The 26,492-nt window shown below is 58.7% G+C and overlaps 2 protein-coding genes across 2 annotated transcripts; one reads left to right on the top strand and one right to left on the bottom strand.

Annotated features, from left to right (window-relative positions):
• Positions 1-10,295: 10,295 nt before the first annotated feature.
• RASD1 (ras related dexamethasone induced 1) lies at positions 10,296-11,489 on the top strand. The gene is made up of 2 exons (XM_058283334.2): positions 10,296-10,581; positions 10,826-11,489. The coding sequence occupies exons 1-2, from the start codon at positions 10,296-10,298 to the stop codon at positions 11,368-11,370; spliced, it is 831 nt and encodes a 276-aa protein (XP_058139317.1). The 3' UTR covers positions 11,371-11,489.
• A 1,558-nt stretch (positions 11,490-13,047) lies between these two features.
• On the bottom strand, positions 13,048-26,033 carry MED9 (mediator complex subunit 9). The gene is made up of 2 exons (XM_004455525.5): positions 25,728-26,033; positions 13,048-14,892 (listed from the first exon to the last, which is right to left on the bottom strand). The coding sequence occupies exons 1-2, from the start codon at positions 25,952-25,954 to the stop codon at positions 14,676-14,678; spliced, it is 444 nt and encodes a 147-aa protein (XP_004455582.1). The 5' UTR covers positions 25,955-26,033; the 3' UTR covers positions 13,048-14,675.
• Between the last annotated feature and the right edge of the window lie 459 nt (positions 26,034-26,492).

Below are 26,492 nucleotides of genomic sequence, written 5' to 3'. Positions count from 1 at the left end.
ACCCCTCAGGAGGGCTGCGGACAAGGGCCGTGCAGCGCCCCCCGGGTTGCCGTCTCGGGGGCCCGGGGTGCCGGGTGGGAAGGAGCTGCCCAGTGCGCTGGAGGCGCAGGACGGACGGGTGTGCGCCTCCTCGCCCGCGGGCCCCGCCTCTCTGCCCCGCGCAGCCGCAGCGCGGGGGCCTGGGACGGTCCCGCCGCCGGTGGCCACGTTTCCCGCTCTGCCCAGGTGCCCTGACGGCGCAGGTGGGGGCCCGTGGGCTCCGCAGGCTTCGGGGTGGCCTCGCAGGGGCCGGGGATGCTGCCCACGGCCAGCCCTGCTCAGGGACCCCCGCCCGCCCCGCTCCTCCCGGCGTGGCCCCTCCGCCCGTCTCCAGGCCCTGGACAGCCGTGGAGCCCAAGGGGACCAGACAGGCCAGGGGCTCGGGCCCGTCCCCCGCTGACGTCCAGTCGGAAACCCGTGCACCTGCTCCCAGGCCGGGCCTGGACCGTGTGCCAAGTGCCTTGGCGTGTGCAGCCGCGCGCCGCCGGCCCTGCGCCGTGGCCTCTGCGCTCGTCCCCGAGGGAGCTCCTCAGGGCCTGAGAGGCAGCCCCGGAGCCTGTCCAGCCGGGGCTCCTGTGCCAGCACCACCTCCTGGGCCCTCCCGGCCAGCTGCGCCCCGAGTGCCAGCCCGCCCCCTGCCGTCACCGAGGCTGGAGCAGAGACGCTCTCATAGCCCCCCCCCTGCCGATGGTCACCACGAAACCGGCCGAGCCCACCTGCCCCCAGCGTGTGCCAGCTGGGGAGCCTGGGGGGCCGGGAGCGGTGCAGAGAAGGAAACCGAGGCCCACAGAGGGCAGGGGACTGTCCAAGGTCCCCGGCCAGCTGGGACGGACATCGGTTCCCTTGGCCTGCATGGCCGAGGCTGGACCACCTGGCCCCACCCTGCCCAGGGACTGGGCCCGTGAGAGCAGGGGCCCCGGGCACGGGGGCCCTCAGCCTGCATTTCCTCCCCACTGAACCCCCTTTCCTCGTCTCCCCATTGGAGTCCTTTCCGGGAGGCGGGCAGGGGAGAGGAGCCCAGCGCTGGGGCCGGGACCCTCGCCACACCCCTGCCTGCCCCCACTTCGGCGTGCCCCACCGTGGCTGGCTCTATTTTTCCGGCACCCTGTCCTGAGGGCCGAGCCGTGCCAGCAGGAGCAGGAGCAGGAAGCCCGGGACCCCCGGCCGCCCGGCAAGCGCCCCCTCACCCTCCCACCCACCCCCCAGCCTGCCCTGCCTGACACCCCTTCCATCCATCCTTCCATCCATCCTCTGGGATGTATTAAGTTCTGCCAGCCGGGAGGCTCGGCCACGCACCGGGTGTTTCCTGGGACCGCCCGCTCAGGGCTCCCCGTCCTTGGGGGACGAGCAGCTGCAGGACGTGCCATCTCGTCACGGCCGTGGTCGGTTCCGGGCGCCCACCTGGTCCAGCGAGCCAAGCTTCCCCGTGAGCAGGTGTCAGCGACTGGAGGCTGGGGGAGAGGAGCGCCCCAGGCTGCGCCGAGGCCCCGGGGCCTCCCGGCCAAGGCAAGGGGCTCGGGTTGCGTCCTGAGAGCGGCGCAGTGGGGGGGGCCACGCGACCGGCGGTCTGCTTTCCGTCGCGCCGCGTGCTGACCTGGGCGCTCCTTATACGCGGCATCAGCCGGTACGGGGCTTCTGCTCCCGTGGGACGTGTTCCAGCCCCCTCCGTGTCGCCGCACGCCGAGCTCGCGCCCTCTGCACGGGCACGTGCTCATTCATCCGGGGGCGCACACGGGCTGGTCCACTCCTCGGCTGGGCGTGGATACTGCCCCGCGGAACACCAGTGCACCAGGATTTCTTTGTTAATTTTTATTGTAACGACATCTATACCGCACGAGCATTCCCATTTTTACCATTTTCAAGTGGACAGTTGAGGGGTGTTAATTACAACTCGCAAGGTTGTGCCACCGTCACCGCCGCACATCACTGAGAGTTTTTCATCACCCCAAAAGAAAGTTCTGGTACCCAGTGAGCCAGAACTTCCTATCCCCATCTCTAGTCCCTGTAATCCACTCGCTCTCTCTCTGAATTTGCATATTCTAGGGATTTCACATCAGTGAAAGCATACAATAGTTGTCCTTTCATGTCTGGCTTAACTCAACCTTAACCTTTTCCCTCTAAATTGTGATAAAATATACATAACATAAAATCATTTTAACCATTTTAAGTGGTGTATTAGACAGCCAAAGGGGTGCTGATGCAAAATACCAGAAATGGGTTGGTTTTTATAAAGGGCATTTATTTGGGGTAGGAGCTTACAGATACCAGGCCATAAAGCGTAAGTCACTTCCCTCACCAAAGTCTATTTCCACATGTTGGAGCACGATGGCTGCCGACGTCTGCGAGGGCTCAGGCTTCCTGGGCTCCTCCAGGCTCAGCTGCTGTTCCCTCCCCAAGGTCAGCTGTGGACTAAGAGGCTCTCTAGACATCGCCTCTCTCCACAAGGTCAGCTGTGGACTAAGAGGCTCTCTAGACATCGCCTCTCTCCACAAGGTCAGCTGTGGACCGTCGGGCGAATGGCTGTCTCTTCCCCGGGGCTCCAGCTTAAGGCTTCAGCATCACACTCCAACATCAAACGCCAACATTAAGAACCTCCGCTGTCCTTTGCCTTTTACCTGCGAGCCCCCACCCACCAAGGTGTGGAGACTCAATGCCCTAATGATGTGGCCCAATTAAAGCCCCAAGCATAACTCAGTCATGCCCGGGTACAGATCAGATTACAAGCATAATCCAATATTTCCTTTCGGAATTCATCAGTTATATTAAACTGCTACAAGTGGCCAATTCTTTGACATCAAATACTTGGACAATACGGTGTCACTTTCACCACCACAATCGATTTCCAGACTATTTTCATCATCCCCAACAGTCATACTCACTTAGCAATAGCTCCCCATCGCTTATTTGCTTATTCTTAAGTATCTCATCACAGAGAAATCATGCAACATTTGTCCTTCGTATCTGGCTTATTTCATTGCAACACGATGTCTCCGAGGTTCATCCACATTGGGGCACGTGCCAGCACGACACTTCTTTTTACAGCTGAGTAATGTTCCCCTGGAGGGGTGGTGCCCAGGCTTTTGAGCAGAGCTGTTTGCAGTCCTCCCGGGTACCTACCTGGGAGCGGAATGGCCGGGGCAGGTGAAACTGCACTCTGCCGTTTGAGCACCATCCAGCTCTTCTCCAGCGGCGGCTGCGCTGCCTGACGCGCCCATCGCAATGGTCGTTGTTTAAAAGTCAGAGTTGTGCTCGGCCTCCCACCTGGCTGCCTCCAGCCCAGTCTTCCCCTGACGGGGGCCTCGGGTAGTCTCTTTGGTGCTAAGTGGTGATTTCTACGGTCGGGGGTCCTGAGAGAAGCTCGGGTGGGCTTGGACGTGAGCGAGGCATTTGTCCCGGGTCTTCAAAAGCCCCCAAGGACGCTGTACCAGATGCTCACGGCAGTGCGGTTCCTGGCAGCCCCACACTGGGAGCAACCCGAGTGTCTTAGCTCACCACGGGGCTGCGGGTGAAAAGTACCAAAATGGTTGGCTTTCATTATGGGAATTTTACTAGGGGAAAATCTTACAGTTCCAAGGCCATTAACTGTCCAAATCAAGGTGCCATCAGAGATGCTTTCTCGCCAAAGTCCGCTACTGGTGATGTTGGCGTCCTGGCACGTGGCGAAGCGAGATGGTGCGTCTGCCTTCCGCTCTGGGCTTGCTGTCTTCTCAGCCCAGCTGTGGGCGGTCAGGCACATGGCTCGTCTCTTCATCCTTGGGCTGCCCCATGGGCCCAACTTCTTGGGCTCTGTGCTTCAGTTTTGGCTGCTAGACATCCTTGAGTCCTCTCACATGGCCGTGTCAAAATGGCAGCTCTCTCTTTTCTGCTTGTCTTCTTTCTCTCTGTTCATATAAGGCTCCAGCAAGAGGGCAGAGACCCAACTCAGTCATGCCTCACTGATGTAGTTCAATCAAAATCGACCTAATCAAGTGGTCTAATCAAGGTCCCTAACAGGACCTACTGCAATCAAAGGGTCTCACACCCACAGGAATGGGCTAGTTCAAAAACAATTTCTTCTGGGAGGTGTATTAGTCAGCTAAAGGATGCTGATGCAAAATACCAGAAATGGGTTGGTTTTTATAAAGGGTATTTATTTGGGGTAAGAACTTACAGACACTAGGCCATAAAGCATAAGCCACTTCCCTCACCAAAGTCTATTTTCACATGTTGGAGCAAGATGGCTGCCAACGTCTGTGATGGTTCAGGCTTCCTGGGTTCCTCCCTTCCAGGGTCTTGCTTCTCTCTGGGTTCAGGGTTCCTTTCTTCCTGGGGTTTGCTTCTGTATCCACTGCTTTCTTCCCAGGGCTCCAGCTTACAGCCTCAGCATCAAATTCCAACATCGAAACTCCAACATCAAAAGCTCCACCTCTGTCCTTTGCTGTGCCTTTTATCCGTGAGTCCCCACCACACCCTAATGCCGTGGCTCAATCAAAGCCCTAATCATAACTCAGTCACGCCCAGAAACAGACCAGATGACAAACATAATCCAGTCTCTATTTTTGGAATTCATAACTATATCAAACTGCTACAGGAGGATTCACCAAATTCAGTCACACCAAGCTTCCATTACCAAGAGATGGCCAAATAAACTGGGTATCATCACACCATGGGCTATTCTGTAGCATCGAAAAAGACCTCACATGAATGATGGGAGAAACCGGGCACTGAAGGTGAAAAGTTTCAGAAGTGGCATAACTCACCTGGGGTGGCAGGTGGCAGCTTAGCTGGGCGGTGGGTATTGGCTGAGTGGGCCCAAAGAGCCCTGGAGCTGTGGCCATCACACCCCTTTGTGTCGCTGGTGCTTTCAGGTGTGCATGCCCGCGCTGCCTCTGGGCGTAAACCCGGGAGTTTGCACTCCACTGCAGCTGAGCTGTACCAGGCTGGACCGTATGAAATGGCCAGTGTTCTCCGACTTATAGAAACAGCAATTTCATCTGATTCAGCGGAATTTGAGGTTGAGAACAGAACTTAGCTGTTTGAGTAGAACTAACTGCAAAACCACCTGATAGTGATCAATATTATGCCCCAAATCTTCAGCGTGACCTGGTAGTGACACAGGGCTCAGGGGAGGCCACTCCAACGGGGTGACCTTTGGGCCAAGACCCAAAAGACGAGGAGGAGCCAGGCTTGGGACGGGTGGAAGGAAGTGCCCTCGGCCAGGGCAGAGGTCCCGGGGTCGAGTACACGCAGGGGTGCTGGAGAGCAGCCCGCTCTCCGGGGCGGAGCTGCCAGGGCGGTCAGCTGCGGGGTGCCCGGCCCTCGGGGGAGCGGCCAGTGGGTGGGCCCGGGGGGGGGCGCTGGGGGTGCGCCTGCTGTTCCCAGGCTCAGAACACCAGGTCCCGGCCCCGCCGAAGCCGGACCCCCAGGCCTGGGGCAAGCGCTGTGCCGGGGCACGACGTGCTTCTCCAAGCACGACCACGAGGCTTCCGTCTGCAGCGGGAGAGGAGGGGGCAGCCCACGGGAGGACACCCAAGGCCCCTCCGCTGCTGCCCCTGGTGAGCTGGCGCTGTCACCCCACCTGGCAGCAGAGGGCCCTGAGGGCTTTTGGGGGCGTGACTGGCCCAAGGCAGCACAGCGGGTGAGGGGCCGCCGAGGGACTGAGGCCCAGGCCCATCTGCCCCCCAAGTCTGTGGCTCCCTGCTCTGCCCTCTGAGGCCGAGGGGAGTTCCAGGAGCAGTCAGGGAGGGCTCCTTGGAGGAGGCAGGGAAGATGGGGCCTGGCGCCCCAGTCTCCCTCCACACGCCTCAGGCCCAATGCCCCATTCTCTTTTTTTTTTTTTTTTTTAAATATTTGATTTTTTTTTTTTAAAGATTTATTTATTTATTTATTTAATTCCCTTCCCCTCCCCCGGTTGTCTGTTTTCTGTGTCTTTTTGCTGCATCTTGTTTCTTTGTCTGCTTCTGTTGTCGTCAGCGGCACGGGAAGTGTGGGCGGCGCCATTCCTCGGCAGGCTGCTCCCTCCTTCGCGCTGGGCGGCTCTCCTTACGGGGTGCACTCCTTGCGCGTGGGGCTCCCCTACGCGGGGGACACCCCTGTGTGGCAGGGCACTCCTTGCACTCACCAGCACTGCACATGGGCCAGCTCCACACGGGTCAAGGAGGCCCGGGGCTTGAACCGTGGACCTCCCATATGGTAGACGGACGGCCTAACCACTGGGCCAAAGTCCGTTTCCCTGCCCCATTCTCTTGTGACTGCCGCTGTCGCTCTCCTCGCCCCCACGAGCCGCAGGCCGCGGGGCCGCTCGACGCCCACTGACCCCCCAGCCCTCCCAGGGGCACTGTGTCTCTCACACTCTAACTCGGGGCACACGGAGCCTCTGTTGCCTCATGAGTACATGTATACAGCCGGTGCTCAGGCAGTGCTGGCTAGGCCAAAAGGGATCAGCAGAGGGGTTGTTGGAAGCACCCAGGTACCCGCTCCCGGGCTCCAGCTCCGACACTAGCTCGGCCAAGCCTCCAGCCTGGCTTTCCGGCACCTTCTAAATTGCTCTCGGTCACCAGGCAGGGGGTGCGGCCGCCATGTCCCGCTGTGGGGCCCGCTGTCCACCCCCAGCATTTGGTCACACGGTTAAAAAGGCCTCCGCTCCACTCCGAGCAGAGCAAGGGCTGCGCTGCAAAGCAGCCTTGTTTCCAGCCTCGTCGAGGCCGACGGTCGGTTTCTAAATCGCCCTCGGGACCCTCGCCCACCTGGACCGCCGAGGCGGGCAGCTGTGCCACGGGAGGCACAAATATTGGGAAAGAGGCGCCTGTGCCCACGGGGCAGGGCCAGGCTGCCAGGCCCAGGCCGGGCTTTAGGGCAAGACGGCTACGGGCTGAAGGTGAGAATCCCCCGGCCCCTGCCGGGCACCCCTGCGGGGACAGAGAACAGTCTCGGGCTGCAGGGCCGGGTCGGCCGCAGGGGTCAGCTGCAGGGAGAGTGGCTCTTCAGCTGCCACAGCCGGGAGCCGGCAGGAGGGAAACCCGGGAAGGCCAAGGTCAGCTCTGGGCAGCCCTGCAGGAGCGCCGCCTCCTGGGGGCGGGCGGCAGGCGTGGAGGGGGCCTGCTTTTTGTGTTCCTTTCCCTCTGCCCCTTGAACTTTTAAAAAAACATGAGCATCTTTGCAATAAAAAGAGAGAAGCTGGAAAAAAAGCAAAAGCAAAAAACAAATGTGGGAACGAGGCGGCCAAGCTAACAAACGCGTGAGCTCTGCTTGCCTGCTGGGGAGAGGGGTCCCACTGGGGGGGGGCTGCAGGTCAGCAGGGCTCTGGGGCATCCCGAATGGGGCCGACAGATGGGCGGTGGCTGAATCAACCTGGCTTCCCTAAGCCTTCAGAAGCACCAGGAGCTGAGCGCCCAGGGACCTGCCACTGTCCCCTCCCAGAGGCAGGGAGCAGGGAGTGGGGTCAGTCCCAGCCGCTGACACTTGGCACAGGGCAGGGGAGAGAAGCTCTGCTCCCCGCTGGGTCCTGGCCGTCGAGCCGCCACCCTGGGGAGCGAGTGGGGCTAGAACGGTGGTGGAAACGGCCAGGTTGGAGCCAATGCACTCCCAGCTCCAACAGCAGCCATCAGTAGCACCACCTCCCCCCCCACCCCGTGCCACGGAGACAGGAAAGGGGGACCCTGCCTCGGGTCCTGCCAGCCCCCCAGATGGGACTTGGCGTGCCGCCTTTGCCCCCACGCTGCTTCTCCGGTGGGCTCCTTCTGCAGCGAGCACCCTATTTCACTGGCGGCCCTGTCTGCAGGGTGGGCCTTCGCCAGGTGCACCTCCCAGGGCTGCCAGCCCAGAAGGGAGGGGGGCAGGGGCCCGCGTGGTGTGGGGGCGGTGGACCTGGCAAACACCCCCTGACTGCATTGCACCAGGAACCAAAGCTGGGCCCTGGGGCCAGAACGTTCCTGGGATGCGGGCGCTGCCGATTTTGAGACAGTGCATGGCAGGTAACACCCAGGAGTGGGGAGTGGGGAGGAGGAAGCTCTGAGAACAGCGGTGGGCTTGGCCGAGGAGTGGGAGCAGCCGGCTCCACGGCCGTGCCCGGCTGGGGTGAGCACGGAGGGCAGAGCCACGGGGCGGGGCGGGGACGGCAGTGAGCCAGGACCAGGCACTGCCCTTCACCTGGGAGATGGCGCGCAATCATCCTTGCCCTTCCGGTTGTTTCGAGGAAAGTCATTTAGACCAGTGCCAGGTGGGTAAACAAACCTGCTGCTGGGGACGTGAGCTGTCGCTCTTCTGCAGAAGGCATGAGATTTCCCTGGAATCCTTGGTTATCGGGAGAGGGCTGGGGCCAGGAGCCCTCCCCTCCCGGGGCTGAGGTTGCCTGCATCCAAGTTTCCTGTTTCTTTGCCTTTAAAACCAGGCGAACCAGTCTGCCGGCAGCTGCAGGGTGGTGGCTGCCCTCGCCCTGCGGCTGGGAGCACTGTGACCCGCATGACACACACATGTATGTGCACGAGGACATGTGCATGGAGCTTGTGCACTTGTGCGCATGCCTGGTGTGCAAGGCATATTTGTGCAAACGGTGTGCATGTTGCACTTATGCGTCCAAGTGTGTGCGCATGCGTGTACATGTGTGCAGGTGTGCGCACACGTGTGCTTGCGTGTGTGTGTGTGCGTGTCACGAGCTAAGGGCTCCCTGGGGGTCTCCAGAGTCAGGCCCCAAGCGGAGCCAGGACCCCCAGCCCCGCTGTCGCCGCAGGAGCCGGGCTGGAGCGCGCCGGCTCCAGGCGGCCTGTGGCTACGCGGTCCCGCAGCGCCGCCCCCTCCCGGTTACTGATCAACCCGCTGCCACCGCGCACGCAGGCCCCTCCCCGCGCCGCCGCCCCCGAGGCCCCCGGGCCGTTTGCTACTGGGATTGTTATTGCCAGGCCCTGCTCTCGGGCGGGCCCCCGAAGTGGAGACTGAGGCCGGAGAACGCCAGGGACCGCGCCAAAGCCACACAGCGTGCCCCAGCCCCCTCTCCCCTCCAGGCGGCCGCGTCCCCATCTGCCCGGGCCGGGGCAGCTAGGGTGGGAGGGGGCTGCCCTGCCTCAGTTTCCCTCTCAGCCCCACCCATTGCCAAGGAGCCCACCAGGGAGAAACAAGAAGTCTCTGGAAAGGGACTCAGGAGGTTGGATCGCCGTGGGGGGCCCGCCCGGGCTCACTCTTTCCAAGATTCTGAGCCACAGACCCCCAAGTCTAAAGCGGCACTTTGGGCCCAAGGGACCCTAAAGGCCCCAAATACCCTGAGGAGAGGAGGGGAAGAGCGAGGGGGGCGGCCCCGCCCGGCCCGACCCCACCCGGGCGGTCGCGTCGCCCCCGCCTCCCGCCCTGCCCCTGCGCGCCCCCGACCCCGGCCCTGCCCCTGCGCGCGCCCCCGACGCCAGCCCTGCACCCGCGCGCGCCGCCGCCCCCAGCCCTGCACCCGCGCGCGCCGCCGCCCCCCGCCCTGCACCCGCGCGCGCCGCCGCCCCCAGCCCTGCACCCGCGCGCGCCCCCGACTCAGCCCTGCACCCGCGCGCGCCGCCGCCCCCCGCCCTGCACCCGCGCGCGCCGCCGCCCCCCGCCCTGCCCCGCGCGCCGCCGAGCCCGCTGGCGCCCCCTGGCGGCCGGAGCGCGCGGAGCCCGGGGCGCCTTGGGGCCTCGCCGGGGCCCCGCACCTCCCCCGGGGCAGCGCCCGGCCTGGGCCTGCGTCGCCGGCCGCGTCCCGCGGAGTGAGAGGTCGTGCGCGAGGAGCGCCGGTGCCGCGGCCCCGCCGTCGCGAGTGCCGAGCCACCAGCGTGATTCTCTGGGGGAAACTGAGGCCCAAAGGGACGTGTCTGCGCAGGTGCGCGCGGCGGGACGGGGGCCCGGGCCCCAAGCCACCGGGGGGACGGGGGCAGCCGAGCCCGGGGCGGTGGAAAGGTGCCCGCGCGCCCCGGCCGGAGCCGGACTCAGTTTCCCCCCGCGCCCGAAAAGGCAGGGGCGGCGGCCGCGGCGGGCGGAGGTGGGCTGGGCCCGCGCCCCCCGCGCTCCCCGCGCCCCCCGCGCTCCCCCCCGCGGGCGTGACGCACCCAGGCGGGGCGGGGCGGGGCGGGCTGCCTATAAGAGGCCGCGGCCGGGCGCGCAGAGCCAGAGCGAGCTGCCCGCCCCAGCGCCGCGCGCCCACCCCGAGCCCCGGGCGCCCCGGGTTCGCCTCCAGCCGCCGCCCTCCCGCGCCGCCGCCCCCTCCGGGCCGCCCTCCGCGCTTCCTCTCGGCCCGGCTCCCGCCCCTGCGGCCCCTCGGCCAAATGAAACTGGCCGCGATGATCAAGAAGATGTGTCCAGGCGACTCCGAGCTGAGCATCCCGGCCGAGAACTGCTACCGCATGGTGGTCCTCGGGTCGTCCAAGGTGGGCAAGACGGCCATCGTGTCGCGCTTCCTCACCGGCCGCTTCGAGGACACGTACACGCCCACCATCGAGGACTTCCACCGCAAGTACTACTCCATCCGCGGCGAGGTCTACCAGCTGGACATCCTGGACACGTCCGGCAACCACCCGTTCCCCGCCATGCGGCGCCTCTCCATCCTTACAGGTGAGCCGGGGGGCCGGGCCGCGGCGCTCCGAGAGCCCCGGGGCAGCCGCGCCGGAGGGAAGAAGAGCCCGCGGTCCGTGTGCACCCGCGAGGGCTCCCCGGGCGAGGCGCGGCCCGCCCTTCCCGCTGCGCGCTGAGTCGGGAGAGGGTGCCGCGCCGCGCGCCCCGGGCAGCCGCCGCGCTGGGCCCCCGGCCCCGCACCCCGGCAGGCGCCCTCACCTGCTCCCTCCCCCGCTGTGTCTAGGAGACGTCTTCGTCCTGGTGTTCAGCCTGGACAGCCGCGACTCCTTCGAGGAGGTGCACCGGCTCAAGCAGCAGGTCCTCGACACCAAGTCCTGCCTGAAGAGCAGAACCAAGGAGGACGTGGACGTGCCCCTGGTCATCTGCGGCAACAAGGGCGACCGCGACTCCCACCGCGAGGTGGGGCAGCGCGAGATCGAGCGGCTGGTGGGCGACGACCCCCGGCGCTGCGCCTACTTCGAGGTCTCGGCCAAGAGGAACAGCAGCGTGGACCAGATGTTCCGCGCGCTCTTCGCCATGGCCAGGCTGCCCAGCGAGATGAGCCCCGACCTGCACCGCCAGGTGTCGGCGCAGCACTGCGACGCGCTGCCCAGGAAGGCGCTGCGCGGCCGGCGGCTGCTGCGCGCGGGCGGCGGCGACCCCGGCGACGCCGTCGGCATCGTGGCGCCCTTCGCGCGCCGGCCCAGCGTGCACAGCGACCTCCTGTACATCCGCGAGAAGGCCAGCGGCGGCCCGGCCAAGGACAAGGAGCGCTGCGTCATCAGCTAGGAGCCCCCGCCGCGCGGGCCCGAAGCCTCCGGGGACCGATTGGTGTTTTTTTTAAACAAGGGACACCGGCCGCCCTGGCCCGCCCCTGCGCCCGGGGAGCAGGGGCGCACGCGCGCACGAGGACTGGCGTCTCCCCTCCCCGCGACCCTGGCCCCGCGCACCGGGGAGGCGCCACCGAGCCGAGAAGGGACAGTCATCCGCTGGAAGGAAAGAGGGCTGGCTAAGACCCGCACTCCCCCACCGCCACCCCCCTGGAGTCACAGGGCCACCCACGGGCCTGGGGCCCTGGGCTCGGCTGAAGGTGAAGGGGTGGCGGCTTTCCCCCCACAGGGACCTAACGGGGAGGGTGGAGGCAGAGCGGGTGGGGGCGCCTGTGGTTTGGAGGTGATCAGCCACCCTTAAGCTGTAAGAACGAGCGTCAGGGACCACAGGCTGGGTCGTCATCACAGCTGAAAGCTTTCGCCCTGCGGGTCAAACGCTAACTGAGCGACTTGTTTACATGTGAGAGACCTTGCCAAAGGGCAAAACAAAAGCACCGCGCAGAGCCTGCACTTTAATAGTAGTTCTGGTGTCGTGGACATGAACAAAACCTGATCCAGGTGTTTATTCCATGTGTGACTGTCTTTAAAATTTCTATTGTTGTTGTTTTTTTAATATTAAAATAAAATGACAAAGTGGAAGACCGGGCTTGGTTTGCTTTATGAAAACGGCTGGAGGGAGGGAGGAGGGCTGTTTCCTTTCTGGTGGAATTGGAGCTCATCTTTCCCAGAACTGGAAAACCAAACTGGGTGGTTCAGAAAACAGCGTCAGCAGTCCTGGAGGGGGCGCAGGGCCTCCCAGGACTTGGGTGACGGAGTGGACGCCAGGTCCCCCTGCCCCGACCTGCCCACGCCTGCTGGCCTTCCCTTTGGCCGGGTCACAAAGGCCCCGTTTCCTGGGCCTGTTTCCCCGGTCCCGGCAGTGAGCGCCAGGAGCGGTCTGTAGCCAAGCTGCCCACTGCCAGCAGGCACCAGCCCAGTCCCCAGCCCAGTGTGAGCCGAGCCACGGGTGTCAGACCCCAGCCCCTGAGGCCTCTCCAGCCCCCTCGGAGGCAGAGGCCGGAGAGCTGTGATCCCGAGGCGGGACCCTCCCCTCCTGCCTGGCCCCACCTGCCCCCACCCAGCCCCAGCTCCCCTCCGTCCTTGGTGGTTAAGGGCCTGCTCAGGACCGCTCACCCGGCAACCTCTGTCACGCAGACCTGTGCACCCACAGGGCACAGCGCCCCTGCTCTGAGGACGCCCTTTCCCTGGGGTTGCCGTGGCGGTGGGTGCCTAGCACCCAGCCACCCAAAGCACTGGCGGCTGCCCGGTGCTCAGCCTGTGAGTGTGGGGGTGGGACAACTTTCTGAGGGCAACGTCGGCCTCCGGGAGGTACTCGCCCCTCACATCACTGGCCCCTCGGCCACTGCTGCCGCCTGCGGTGCTGGGTGCCCCGGCATGCTGCGCGCTGGGACAGGGCTCACCACCCCGCTGCACTTCCACGCTGATCTCGCTGCAGCAGGGTCAAGGGTGTGGGGGGCCGGGGAGCGGAGGCTTTCCGTTTGTTCGGTGGGCAGGTTCCTCTCAGCCGCCCGGGGAGTCATCCTGCCTGGCTCCCTCGTACAGGAGCGGAGCGGAGCGTAAAGAGGAGAGAGCCGCGAACGGGGAAGTTCTTTTAATTATACACTTGAAAAAGGTCACAAATCCACACATCGGAACACAGCCCGGTCCAGGAAAGGCTTCCACAGACGCGGGGGTGGAAGCCGCTTCCGTCCCTCTGCCCTGCGAGGGGCTGCACGTCCCTTCTGCCTTGTGGAAAGACCCCCGCGGCTTGTCGTTTTCTAGGCTTCATGTTTCACCGGGTTTGGTCAGAGCCTTAAAACCGGCCCATGTGTTACTCGAAAATGTCTAGAAAATAACTGATTCAGTTAGATAGTCCCAAGGGAGCAGTGGTCGACTAAGTGGCCACCCCCTTCAGCTGAGAGCCTGCTCGTCTGCCCCCAGCTGCTGGCACCAGCGGCTCCGTGCCCCCCGAGGGCCCAGCACGCCCGCCGCCTCCCGCCAGGTGCAGGCAGCACTCAGAACCCGCCTCGGCAAGCACAACACTGCTGCCAACCGCCGCCAGCAGGCACCTGCTAAGCCCCCCGCCGGGCCAGCGCAGCCCGGCCGTTTGGAGCTCTAAACAACATCCCGTTACCTGCCCTCGCCCTCACGGCGGGGAAAGAACTGCTCTTCCCTCCAGCGGATGGTCAAGGGAAGGGTGCAGAGAAGGGACGCCACCTGGAAGGGGCCCGGGTGGGACCGGGGAAACCGAGGCTGCTCACAAACACTGACGAGCCTGCCCTTGGCTGCCAACACCCCGCCAGCCCCCCAATCCCTGCAGGGCTGACTCAGCACTACGCGGACACCCCGGCTGCTGAGCCCTCGGCTGGTCAGCCTGAGCAGCCTTTTGCTGAAGAGAACGCGCGTAGGGGACTCTGCAGTGACAAGGCCAGAGGGGGACCCCGGTTTATAACCAGGCCAGTCTGAATCTGAAAGGCCAGGGAGCCAAGACCCCCTGGCCCCAAAACCGGTTTTACTGCGCTGGTGTAGAAAGCCTGGCCCCTTCTGCCCCGATGGGGACGCACATAGGGCCTGAAGTGGTCTGGTCACCCCCCCTGCACTAAATGGCTGGTCAAACGAGCCAAATGGGGGTGGCAGGAAGGAGGCCAGAGCTGCCAGTGACAGGCAGGTGTAGGCGGCAGTGAGCCTGGCGTCCGGGAGCTGCCTGGAGGGCTGTGGGCTGAGCCCCGCTGGCACGGTGACACTCACTGCTCAGACAGGAAAGGAGAGACTGCTGGGGGGGATAAAGGCCACCCTGCAGGCTCACAGAACCCCGTTCCTTCTCCGCCAGCCGCCCTGCTTTTGCCATGGGGGCGCAGGCAGGGCTCACCCCCGACTTCCTGCAAATGCTGCAAACGTCTCGGGAACCTGCTGCTGCCAGGAACAATAGGTACCAGGGACACGCTGCGCACGCCCTGGGAGGAGGGGGCAAGGAGGGGCCCCCCTTTCCCGCGGCGTTCTTCAGCTCTGGGCACACAGCGGACAGCCCCTCCCCACGCGCCCCCAGCAGGCACCGGTGCTGCATCTCGACACAGCACGTACAGCACCGAGCCCCAGGGCCACACAGAGGCTGAGGCCAACTACCAGGCTGTGCCACTGCCCCCGCCCACTCGGGGACAAGGTTCAGAACTGGGGGGGGGTGTAAGGCCCCGGGGCCACGGGCGGGGGCGCCCCGAAGCCGCCCTCCTACTCCTTGGGGACCTCGAACATGCAGAGGCTCTTGTACTTCTGCAGCAGCTCGCTCTTGGTGCGGACTTGCTCGCGGAGGCTGTGCAGCTGCTGCTGCTGCTGCTCGGGGCTCAGGTGGGTGCCGGCCATGGTGCCCACCAGCTTCCGCATCTCCTGGAACTTGGCCTTGAGGGCGCTGAGGTCCTGGTGGACGTCGGGGCTGTCCTTGTCCATGCTGCAGAGGGCAGAGGGCGGTCGTCAGCACACGGTGCCGTGGGGCGGCCCGGCTCGGCCTGCCGTTCCCAGGCTGGGGGCTCTCAGGGCATCTGTTATGGTGCCCGCGCCGACCAGGCTGTGAGGCGCCAGGGGTAGGCACCGGCCTTGGGTGTGCGGTGTTGCCGGGAGGCTGCCTGGAGCCCCCGGGGCCTGCCTGAGCCCCCCGGGCCTGCCTGAGCCCCCCCTGGCCTGCCTGAGCCCCCGGGTCTGCCTGGAACCCCCGGGCCTGCCTGGAGCCCCCCGGGCCTGCCTGAGCCCCCCCTGGCCTGCCTGAGCCCCCGGGCCTGCCTGGAACCCCCGGGCCTGCCTGGAGCCCCCCGGGCCTGCCTGAGCCCCCCCGGGCCTCCCTGGAACCCCCCGGGCCTGCCTGGAGCCCCCCGGGCCTGCCTGAGCCCGCCCCCCCGGACTGCCTGAGCCCCCGGGCCTCCCTGAAGCCCCCGGGCCTGCCTGAGCCCCCCGGGCCTGCCTGGAGCCCCCCAGGCCTGCTTGAGCCCCCGGGCCTGCCTGGAACCCCCAGGCCTGCCTGGAACCCCCGGGCCTGCCTGGAGCCCCCCGGGCCTGCTGGAGCCCCCGGGCCTGCCTGAGCCCCCGGGCCTGCCTGGAGCCCCCCGGGCCTCCCTGGAGCCCCCGGGCCTGCCTGGAGGCCCCTGGGCCTGCTGGAGCCCGTGCCACCCATTAGAGAGCACATCACGCCCCCTCAATCATCTGCTCAAAAAATCTGCGGGCGTCAGTAAACGCTTAGCCTGCGACGGAGGGGCCTGTCTCCGGCGCTCACACCCCTTCTCAGGGCACTGCGGCATTTGTGTCGCGTGTGTTGGAAGAATGAACGTGCAGGTGGTGGTGGAGGGGTGGTCTATGGGAATCCTGATTTTATGCACAAGTGTTCGGTAAATCCACAACTTCTCTAATAAAATAATAATAATAAAAAATAGAATGAATGCATGACAAGTTGTCCATGAATGTTTGTTGAACAAATGAACAAACCAACTGGTACCAATAGCAGATGACAAATGCCAAAAAACAAAACTTGCTGCAAAACTGTATTTCTTTGTGTTGGAGCCATTCCCAAGCCAATCAGGAGACTATCAGCTAACAAGAGCTAATTTCAGCTAAGGTTTTGCTGCTTGAACCTATTAGCAGAAATACTAATTTCCACAAGGGTGTTTATGCATTTTAAGTTCGTTACAGCTTTGGGAGTTCTCCGGCAGTGCAAGGCCTGCTCTTCCAGCAGGTCAGCTCCGGGCCTCAGGGCAAGCTCACTGTCACCACTGGGTCTTTCCCTCAGCCCACAGCTATCATCAGCTGTCCCCAGCTCCGTGCTTCCCTACAGAATTCACAACAAAACAAAGACCCTCACCTGCCATCAAGAGAAACTGCCTGCCCTGTCTCCCATCCATTTTTTAAAAAGTTAGTAAGTAGAAGGGATGAGCTTTTGGAAACAGAAACCGAGCAGTTGTGACTAAAAACTACCAGCCAGTTCAGCAAGCTGTTCTAGAAGGAAGCCACTGAGGCAGAAAAGGGGAAAACTGTCAATGGCCTTTTTTTAAATAAATATTCATCCCTGGCGAGACATTTCCAACCAGATGGTGCTAGTTCATGTTTACTAGTCATTTCTCCATTTACGCAGACAGAGTAGCTGTCTTTCCTGATGATGTTACGTATTATGCTTTGCAAATCGAGGCCCACCACTGCTCCTTCACGATTTATCAATAGCCTTCGACTCAGAAGGCAGGACACAGAGAATCAATCATTTATTTTAGGAAAGGGTGAGGTGACCATTTATCTCCTCTCATTTGATGCCTGCCATTTAGAGATTCAATTAATGGTATAAACCTTATCCTGATCTCTAGGGAAGAGACCCAGTATTTGTGAGAACTGCAAATCACTCGAAAGGAAACAGGTGGAGCTTTCATTTTAATTCTTTTCCACTGCAGCTCAGCTCCACAACTCCGGACAGAAACCGCCTGGAGTTTGGAGATCATGACAGTTGGACGGCAGCGATGTTAACACATTGGTTACAATGTGTGTCCAAGGGAGCTTCAAAATGAAAACACAGGGTTAAGAAAAGGGGCTCACATCATGAGTCTGAAAGCACATGGTAAAAACAACAAAAAAAAATGGGAAGGGACCTTGTAACATTCCAGCTCCTGAGGCAAATGTAGCCTGGCCAAAGAAAATCTAAATGTGTAGTAAAAAATGGACCATGTTTAAAAGACAATTCTGAAACCCCACAAATCTTATGGGGGGGGGTCCCATACTTTACCCGGTGCACTTCAGCCCAGGAGACGCCTGAGACAGACAGACGCGGAGGCCGCACAAAAGCCTGCCCGGAGGGGAGCTGGGCTGAGAGCAGGCCGGGGCCACAGGGAAGCGCCGCGGGCCCTCTGCCCCAGGCGGTGGAGGTAAACAGCGAGGAACTCCTGGGGCGACGAAAGCACTACTCAGGAACCCGGGTGACTGTGAAACAGTCACATCCAAAGAAAAGGGACAGGCCCGAACAAAAGCAGACAGCTCTAAATGGGCCCGTCTTTGTGCTTCTTGTTAGTCATCACCCAGCTTTAGAAAGGAGGGGAAAAAAGAAAAAGAAAGAGGAGACTAGGCCAGGTCAAGAGACGTGGAAAGTGCCCCAACAGAGCAAGCGCCGTCTGCGTGGACCCCAGGTGCCAGGGCCCCGGCTGGAGGGACGGGCCGTGGCCTGGCCATCTCGACCTGCACACGTCTCGGGGGACCAATGGCCTGCTCTGCGCATCACTGCAGCAGCCGACGCGGCCATCTGTGTGGGTGCCAGGGGCCAGCGCAGGGCAGGGCTGGGACGTCTGCGAATCACGTCTGTGTTAGCACAGGTGCGCCAGGGCACCGGGGTGGGGACCCGCCACAACTGAGTAAGGTCCGCCCACAGCCCACGGCCGGAGGCTCCCGGGCCCCTTTCCCTGGAGGCCGCCCTCCCCTTCCGTCCCAGCTCCTCCCAGATCCGAGCCACCCCTTTCGGTCTGTCCTCGGCCTCTGACTCGGCTGTCTAGCCCCCTCCTCGCAGTCCCTCCCCCTCCCCAGCTGCCCGTCCTCGCCTTGGCCAGTTCTCAGAGCTGCTCACGTCCTGCCCGGGGCCTCTCCCCACCACGCTAACTCCGTGGCTTTCTCCTTTTTAAAATGGCTTTATTATTTTTACTATGACAGCAGTAGATGCTTACAGGGGAAGAAAATTTTAAAATGACAGTCATGACTTAGAGAATGAAAGTTCCTCTAATACCATGTCTCAGAGAGAACCCGTTGACATGTGGCGTATGACATTTCAGAATGCTACTTAACCATACAATGGCACACAAGTACCTAATTTTTAGTTGTTTTCACAGAAACGTAATCATACTGTAGGCCCGGCTTTTCAGCTTGCTTTTTTTCCCCTCTACTATGCAACTTGGATGTGTTTCCGTGCTAACACACACACATTATGCAGCGAAATTATTTGGCAAGATTTTGCCCTCACTGTTGAAAGGTATTTGGTGTGCCATTTATCGTTCTTACAATCAGAATGGCAGTGAACATTTTGTACCTATATCTTTATACACTTGTGCAAATATTTTTGCAAGATACTTTCCTGGAAGTGAGATTTCTGGATCAAAGGTTCTGCACATTAAAATCACCAGACGCCTTCCAAAAAAGTTGTGCCCATGTCCACCTCCAGTGACAGGCGACCTGCGTGCTTGCCGCTGACGCCCCAGCCTGGCTGCCTGTACTTATCGGTCATTTGCTTCTCTCTGCCCCAGCTCTGCTGGCACCTAGGGGCCCCCGGGAGAGGGGCCATGAACCTCGCGACCCTAGTTTCCTTGGCCAAAAGGGTTACCTGTGAAAAACATGCTTTTTAGGAGGAGCAATAAAAAGTTCTGTGGCTAAAAGTCTGACAAAAACTGCTGCTTTGGCAAATATCCCTAAGTCGATGCTCAGTCTCCTTGAATGCTGAGAACTCCCCAGCCCCCCCACCCCCGTCCCCGGGGCGGGGGCCTTACAAATACCCAAAGCAAAATTCACATTCCGCCTCAACCCGCCCCATTCTTAGATGGCGCCACCACCCGTCCCACACTGGTGAGCTAGAAAACTGTCACCTGGGCTCCCGCTATTCTTCTGGCGTAAAGACAAACACGGCATGATGCCACTTTTAAGAGATGTCTAGAAACAGCAAGTTTACCGTGATGGGAAGCAGGCTGGGGGGGTGAGGGAGGGGAGCATATGTTTGGTGGATATGGGATGTGCATGAACAAAATCCATTATAAATTAAAGCCCGGCTGGCGCCCTGCCCGCCTTCTGAAGGGGCCCCCAGGGCCGTCCACGGGCAGCCTCCGGCTTTCCCAGCTCGACCCCTCTTCTTCCTCAAGACCCAGCTTTGCTGCCCTCCCATGGCATTTGGGGCATTGTCCCCTGTGACCGGTGGCGTGTGAATTCCTGCCTACCCAGAGCTTCCTGGCCGGGGGAGCCCGGCCGGTGAGCGACGACACACGGACCAGAAACCATTCTGCCGAAGGAGCCACAGACAGGCCCATCGGGGCACTTGCTCTTTCGACCGGAAGGGCCGAGGGGGAGCAGCGTGAGCGGCGGGGGCTGCGCCAGGCTGCGTGCGGCCAGCCGGCGGACCCAGGGGCGCTCACGGAGGGCATGGAGAGCCGGGCGGGTGAAAAGGGGCTTGTGTGGGAAGAAGCAGACCAGTACACCCTGTGCCCGTGAAGGAGGGCGGGCTGGCCAGCCGCGGCAACCAACGGGCTCGTGCTGGACAATCCGGCCCCAGCCTCCAGGCTCGAGGCCGATCTGGTGTGTGCTCACCGCTCGAGCTACCGCCGTGCACCCAGAGGTGGCTCCGCGCTACCTACCCGGCAGCCTAAAAAATGCGCAGAATTTTAAAATGCCATTAAAAAATTCCCAAAGCCCCCACGATGACTGAATTTACTTTTGCGAGGTGGACCCAAACCCCAGAGCCAGGCAGTGGGCACCGCGTTTCAGAACTCCTAGGCTGGGCTTGAAGTTCTCAACTCAGATTACATTTGCGGAGTTAGAGGAAACAAACAAAAAGTATAACTTTCCCTGGTTCAACTCGTCTCGATTCATTCCTCCTTCATTGGGTATACTTTTATAACGGGGCTTCTGTATATTCCCCCAAAAAATCATTTCTTAGGGGCAAAAATAATGAGATATTTCTTTTCCCTTTCCCCATTCTTTAAAAATACCATGAATGTGCAGCTTTAGCTGCTCAGCTGACATGAGAAAGGCCTGCAGGTGACCGCGCGGGCACCACGGAGCAGCTCTCTCAGCCCCGCAGTCACGACCCGGCAGCGCAGGGCGACGTGCGGAGCCAGAGGAGGCGGCCCCGAGGCTCGTCCCTGAAGAACCCACGGCATCGCTGTGGACAGCGGCAGGACAGGGAAGAAGTTCCTGACAGGAACCGGAGCCTGGAGGAAGCGCCCTCCGTGGCCTCCACTGGGAAAAGGCACAAGCATCTGAGCGACCTGTTCTTGGGTCTGGGATGGGGGTGGCCGGCAGAGACCCCTGGAGGGAAGGCTAAAGGCCTGGGCCGCATTTGAGAGCAACAGGGACCCCTGAGCATTTTTTGGCAGAGAAAAACTGAACCTGAAGACGTGCTCAGGAGGAATTAAAGACAGGAGAACAGGGAGGCCACAGGCTAATGGAGGCCCCCCACCTCTGGAAGATGACAGACAACATGCTCCACTGACCACAAGCACAGGCGAGCTGGATGGGAAAGGTACAGCTTCTGCCCGTCAGCAAACACTGCGCCCACGGCAGAGGAGGGAGGGCGGCCTTCAAAGATCATTAAGCACCCCGTGAAGATGCAGGAATTAAAACAGTTTGGTACTGGAGAAGAACAGCATGTCCAGGAGTAGGTCAGAAAACAGACGGAAATTTAGGGTCTGATAAAGACGGCAATTCAAGTGGGGAAAATGATGAATATTCAACAAATGGCAGCGGGAAGATCTGGCTAACTGGGGAGAAAGCTAGGTCCGCCCTTCCTCTTTAGATCAAAATAAATTCTAGAAGCATCGAAGAATTAAAAGAAAATCAAACCATCAAACATCTATGAAAAAGAAAGCAGAAATATCTATCATTCTAGAGTGGGAGGTTTTCCAAGTAGGACCTAAACTCAGAAGCAAGAAAGGAAGAGCTTAACAAATCTAACTACAAAAAATCATATGCTTCCGAATGGCAAAAAGCCAAAAGAAAAACAATAATTTGGGGAAAATATTTCTCCTCAATACATTTGACCAGCGAATACTTTCCTTACAGTATGAACAGCTCATAAAAAGAGGAACAACCTAGTAGAAAAATGGGGGCTTTACTGGGGAAAGACACAAATGACATATGAAATTGCAGATGAAAGGATACCTTACCTACTATAATAAAAGTCATGCAAAGCAATACAATATAAAATTTTGGAACTCTCAGAGTAACAAAAGTTTAAAAAGTTTAACAATGCTAGCAGGGGTATGGGAAAAAGAAACAAATACACTGTTGGTGAAAGCAGAAATTGGTGCATTCTCTGAACTTTCTAACAGCCATCAAACTTAAATTCTCCTAGCCCCCTGGAGAGGTTCACCCTACAGAGGTGCCCGAGGGGTTATCAAGATACAGCTCACAACGTTCTTCCTAATCTATTAACTTTAATTTTAAAAAGTGTGGAAAAAAAGATACAGCTTAAAAGGCTGTTCACTCTCCACTGATGGCAAAAGCAAAAAAATTCCAGAAAGAACGAGAGCCCTTGAGCAAGGATTATTTAAATAAATCATGGCATATCCACAAAAGGGAAGATTAGGCAGTTTGGGGACAAGGAGGGGAGCTGAGGAGTGGAAGGAGAATTCCATTTTATATCTATGAATTTTCTATCTTTGAATATATATACAGCTTTGAAAAAATGCTTTCTGGGTGGCAGATTGATGGGCCATTTAATAAAATTTTTAGGTTAACTGAAGCACATCAGTCTACAGGACTGTGTTTTAGTGAAGGAGTTAATTAAAAAGATGTAACACACTAACCTTAGCAATAACCTATCAAAATAAACAAAATACTCCCCAATCTAGCAATTCCACTGCTGAACTATCTCATAATAAAAATCATTCAAATACAAAGATGCTTACTCCAGCACTACTAGTCATGAAAGAAAGAAAAGAAAGAAAGACACCTGAAAGTCCCAAATCAGAAGCCTCGTCACATCAATTACAGTACATTCACAAAACAGAATGTTCTACAGCTGCTTTATGAGGTAGACCTTTACGTGCTAGTATGGAAAGGGCTCCAAAATAGACTACTAAGAAAAAAGCACAGCACAGTATGATCTTAATGTGCCTACCTTTTTGAAAAAATATGCATATATAATTCCAGAAGGATACTTAGGTATTAAAAGTAGTTACTATTTGTGTACTTTTGAATTTGCATTTGTTACCTTTATTACATTGTTAAAGAAATTTTAATGATGTGGCACTCGGAATTCTTTGTGAGAACAAGAAAGGCTAAACTCACTACTTGAGGTTTTACTTCCTTATTCATTCCCAGGGAAGGGGGGGATAAGAATCAAAGGAGCAGGGAGCGGATATAGCTCAAGTGGTTGAGCGCCTGCTTCCCATGTACAAGGTCCCGGGTTCAATCCCTAGTACCTCCAAAAAACAAACAACTCTCACTGGGGGGGTGGATGCAGTTCAGTGGTTGAGTGCCTGCTTCCCATGTATGCGGTCCTGGGTTCAATACCCAGTACCCCCTAAAAAAAAAATCATTACAGGACTATTTGGGAGGCAATGGGAGAAACTCAGCTGAGTGGCTGAGCCTGTCTCAGTCCTCATCCCGCTTGCCAGGACTGCTGTGACAGTTTCCCATCTGGCTTCCCAACCGGTGCCACATCCATCTCCAACATCAATCTGTGCTGGTCGCCCCTGGCTTGACAGCGCCACCAGCTCCCCACCCCTCCTGCTTCCTAAGGGTGGTGCAGTGGCCCCTGCACCTGGGCTCCTCCCTCCTCTCCAGCTTTCCCTGTCCCCCATGAATTCTTACATTCCAGCAACACTGTAAACTGGGAGTCCACCCCACGCACGCCACTGCCTGGCTGCACGTCTTCACCCAGGCTTCCCTCCCTCGCTCCGCCTCCCCTCTCCCTTTCGTACCGTAAGACTCATTTTTGGCATCACCCCTCAAGCTGCCTGGCTCTGCCAAGCATAATAAGGTCGCCTCTTCCTTGCTCCTTGTGCACACTTCCACGTGCACTTACCACACGCCACATCTTTCCCTCAGGAGCCTCAAAACTCAAATATATACTTATATAATAACGTTTTTAAAAACTGGATCCTAATCCTTTTTTCAGTAACAATATCTCTTTCATCTCTCAGAGCACACTGGTTCCCCTCAAGAGGTTTTTTCTGCTCTTCTGTTTTATTCTGTTTTTCTTACAGGTTTGTTTCTTCCCCAAATGCTTAGTGACCTTGGCTCTTCGTTCACAGGTTAAGGAGAAAAGCACTGAAAGGCTTAGTGGAGGCTGACTATCAGTATGAGTATATAACATTGGCCTAGGCTCTTTTTGGGGAAGCCCCAGTGTCCTTTCTCCTGGGCTGCTCAGACCCCCAGAGAAGGTGGCTCTCTACTCTCGCCCTGAAAGGGAATTATCCATCCTGCTGCCAGTCTAGAAGCCAGGAGGGAAAGCAGACTGGGGTGGGCTCCCGATATGCAGTTCCACGCCTTCCTGAGTCCCAATTTTCAGTATGGCTCCCGCCGCCGCCTGGAAAGTGCCCACTGAATCTTCTAGTCAAGAGACCCTCTGGCTGACTCTTTCCTAAGCAAAAATAACCTTCTGCCAAGATGGTAGAAGGGCATTCGCCTGGCTGCCTGGAGCTGGGGGAGAGGACTGAGGAGATCTGCTTCTTCAACAGACTTTTCGTAATCCTCAGGGTATCCTGCCTCCACCCCCACCTCCAGGTTCCTGCCACTGCCAAGATGTGGGATTTGTGGGGAGAGGCCCTGGTCAAAGGCAGACTGCCTCTGGCTTGGGTTTCAGTCTTTTCAGGGCTGGTTTTCCGCTCTGTGGCAAACATTTCCTCTCCTGTTCTTTTGGTTTTATGCTTCTACAAACCATCCTTTCAGTATCCTCTTAGAGGGATACATGTGATCAACCTACCAACCTCCCCAGAAGTCTTTCCTGAGTATATCTCACCACAATCCTAAGAGGTAAATATTATTATCCCCCTCTCACAAGAGAGAAAGAGGCTCAGAGAAGTTACTGAGCCAGTAACTTATAACAGCCAGTATGTTACAGAGCTGTAATGTGAACCTGTCATTTTCCGCATACTAGCGATAACCAAATTAAGCCCTAGAAGGGTTAAGTAGTTAGCAAGATTGTAAAGCAAGCGTCAGCACACAGATTTGAACCCAGGACTGTTTGACTTTGAAGCCTGTTTTCTCTAGTACACCTGACTGCCTTGTCTTGAACCCAGCCCAACCCAAATGCTCTTCTGGGGTTCAAGAATACACTTTTGTGGTTCCAAGAGATATCTCTGAGAATGTGGACAGTTTGTGTGTTTTCATTTTCCCAGATTTTTCTTAAAATCATTATAAGCTATTTGGGTTATGCTGGCTAACCCCTCTATAACCCAGCTTTTCCAGGACTCGCAAGATCTGCGTTTGCGTTTGTGTTTGCTGCCAAGAAGTGCTACGTGATGGTCACAGGCCAATGAGAAGAGAGTCTGCCTTAATCTACGAATGGTGTGCTCATGCCAGGTGACGTCAACCCCAGTCAGCGCCCAACAGAGGTTTTGCAGTTGTCTGAAGAGGAAAGTGGTGGAAGCATCATGTCGCCCCACAAGTGAATTTAGGGCGACCTCAAAAGGATCTGGGCCATCAACAGTCAATACATTCATCTTGTGAAATTACATTTCAGCAAAAACATCACAAGGCATATCAATGTTCATCTGAACTTTGCTGGAGTAGTAATTTTGTTTTCGTACTCTTCATTGTTTTCGTTTAATGGACAAATGAGAATTTTAAGCATAATGGATTTACACCTAGTATCACGTGGCCATAATATTTAAGTGACGTAACAGAAAAATAATTTAAGGAAACAAGGGGTTCAGGAAGACAATTTTTTTTTTCCCTTTATAGGGTCGGTTTGAAAACTCAGGTTAACCTGAATGTTGACCAAAGGACGACAACCACCTCCTCTGATACTATGTTAGAAGAAAGTTATAATCAGGGGGGATCTAATCTGGTGGAGCAACTTCTGTGTGTTTCTTTCAATATTCCCCATTATCACTCTTCTCCTCTCATCTTCTTGAATTATGGGCTATGTGTACTCATGAGGAGAAAAACTGGTTTTTAACTCTGAACATCCCATAGCACATAGCACTTGCCACACAGGAAAGATTGTATCGGTTGAATGAAAAAAGGAACGAAAGGGTCTATTAGCCCTACATTATAAGTGAGAAAACTGAGGCTCAGACAGGCTTAGTTTACTTAACTCTGCTTGAAAGAAACAGGAGCACTGTGACTCCAAAGCCTGGGCATTTAGTTCCTAAATTCGCTTCCTTCTCGTGACTATGGCCCGGCCATCAGGAGGCCTGGCCCCTCTGAGGGCTCAGAGCGTTTGCTGAATGCCTGGAACCACTCCGTACGGCCTCGGGAAAGACTGCTTCCCGCTGCGGGCCTCAGTTTCCCCATCTGTAAAACGGGGCGTTCCCCAGAGCGCCCAGGCCTCTCGAGCTCTGAAACGGGTGTGACGAGAGGCAGGAGGGAGTGTCGCGGGCCTGTCCTTTCCGAGGCCCTTACCATTTGATGATGTTGTGAACCAGGGGTAGAAAGGAGTAGTTCTCCTCCTCCTTCACACGCGCGGGGGACTGCGGCCTCGGCGCCGGCGACTGCTGCGGCTGGGACGCGGCGACCGGCGGCGGCGGCTGGGGCGGCGGCAGCGGCTTCGTCTCGGACAGCGGCGGCTCGGAGGGTGGCGGCAAGACCTCGTCGGCCTGACGCCCGCCGGCCACCCCGCTGGAGGCCATGGCGCCCCGGGGTCGCTCCGACAAGTCAATCAGCCGCTCCGGGCGGGGCTCTGACCGCCGACAGCGTCGCAGACCTCACACGTCACCACTGCGCGCGCCGCGACCTCCGGACCTGGAGGCACTCTGCGCTTGCGCACTGCTGTTTGGGCGGGGCCTAGGTTCGGGGTGTGTGGGGGGGTGAGGGTGGCTGTTGCTAAGCAACAGGTTGTCGGCGGGTTTCTGGGGTGGCCTGAATTCGCTTATGAGTCAATATCTCTAAATTATTAAATATTCAGAAATAAGGGATTTATTTCCGAAAATAACAGGCTTATTTCTGTTCTCGTGACGGCAAGTTTAGAAAAGCAACTGATACAGGAACCATGAGCTTAACAGGGCTTGACATGGCCCCAGCCCTCTGCAAAGGTCCCCTGAACTTCCACGGGAAGAGGAGGCAACATTTATTGAGCACCTGCTGTATATAAGGCACGGGGCTGCACAGGCCCTGAGAATCGAGAGGTGCGAGTCTTACAGCTCCCGCACCACGCAGAAGCGTCGGGAG

Source organism: Dasypus novemcinctus, chromosome 21 (genome assembly GCF_030445035.2).
Source record: "Dasypus novemcinctus isolate mDasNov1 chromosome 21, mDasNov1.1.hap2, whole genome shotgun sequence".
In the NCBI taxonomy this organism is placed as follows: domain Eukaryota; kingdom Metazoa; phylum Chordata; class Mammalia; order Cingulata; family Dasypodidae; genus Dasypus; species Dasypus novemcinctus.
This window is presented reverse-complemented; position numbering and strand designations above follow the sequence as displayed.

Excerpts from the sequence above, each read along its gene's own strand:
- RASD1 (XM_058283334.2), top strand. The coding sequence starts at position 10,296 with ATGAAACTGGCCGCGATGATCAAGAAGATGTGTCCAGGCGACTCCGAG. Across the intron at positions 10,582-10,825 it reads GCGCCTCTCCATCCTTACAG|GAGACGTCTTCGTCCTGGTG; the intron begins GTGAGCCGGGGG and ends CGCTGTGTCTAG.
- MED9 (XM_004455525.5), bottom strand. The coding sequence starts at position 25,954 with ATGGCCTCCAGCGGGGTGGCCGGCGGGCGTCAGGCCGACGAGGTCTTG. Across the intron at positions 14,893-25,727 it reads GTTCACAACATCATCAAATG|CATGGACAAGGACAGCCCCG; the intron begins GTAAGGGCCTCG and ends TGCCCTCTGCAG.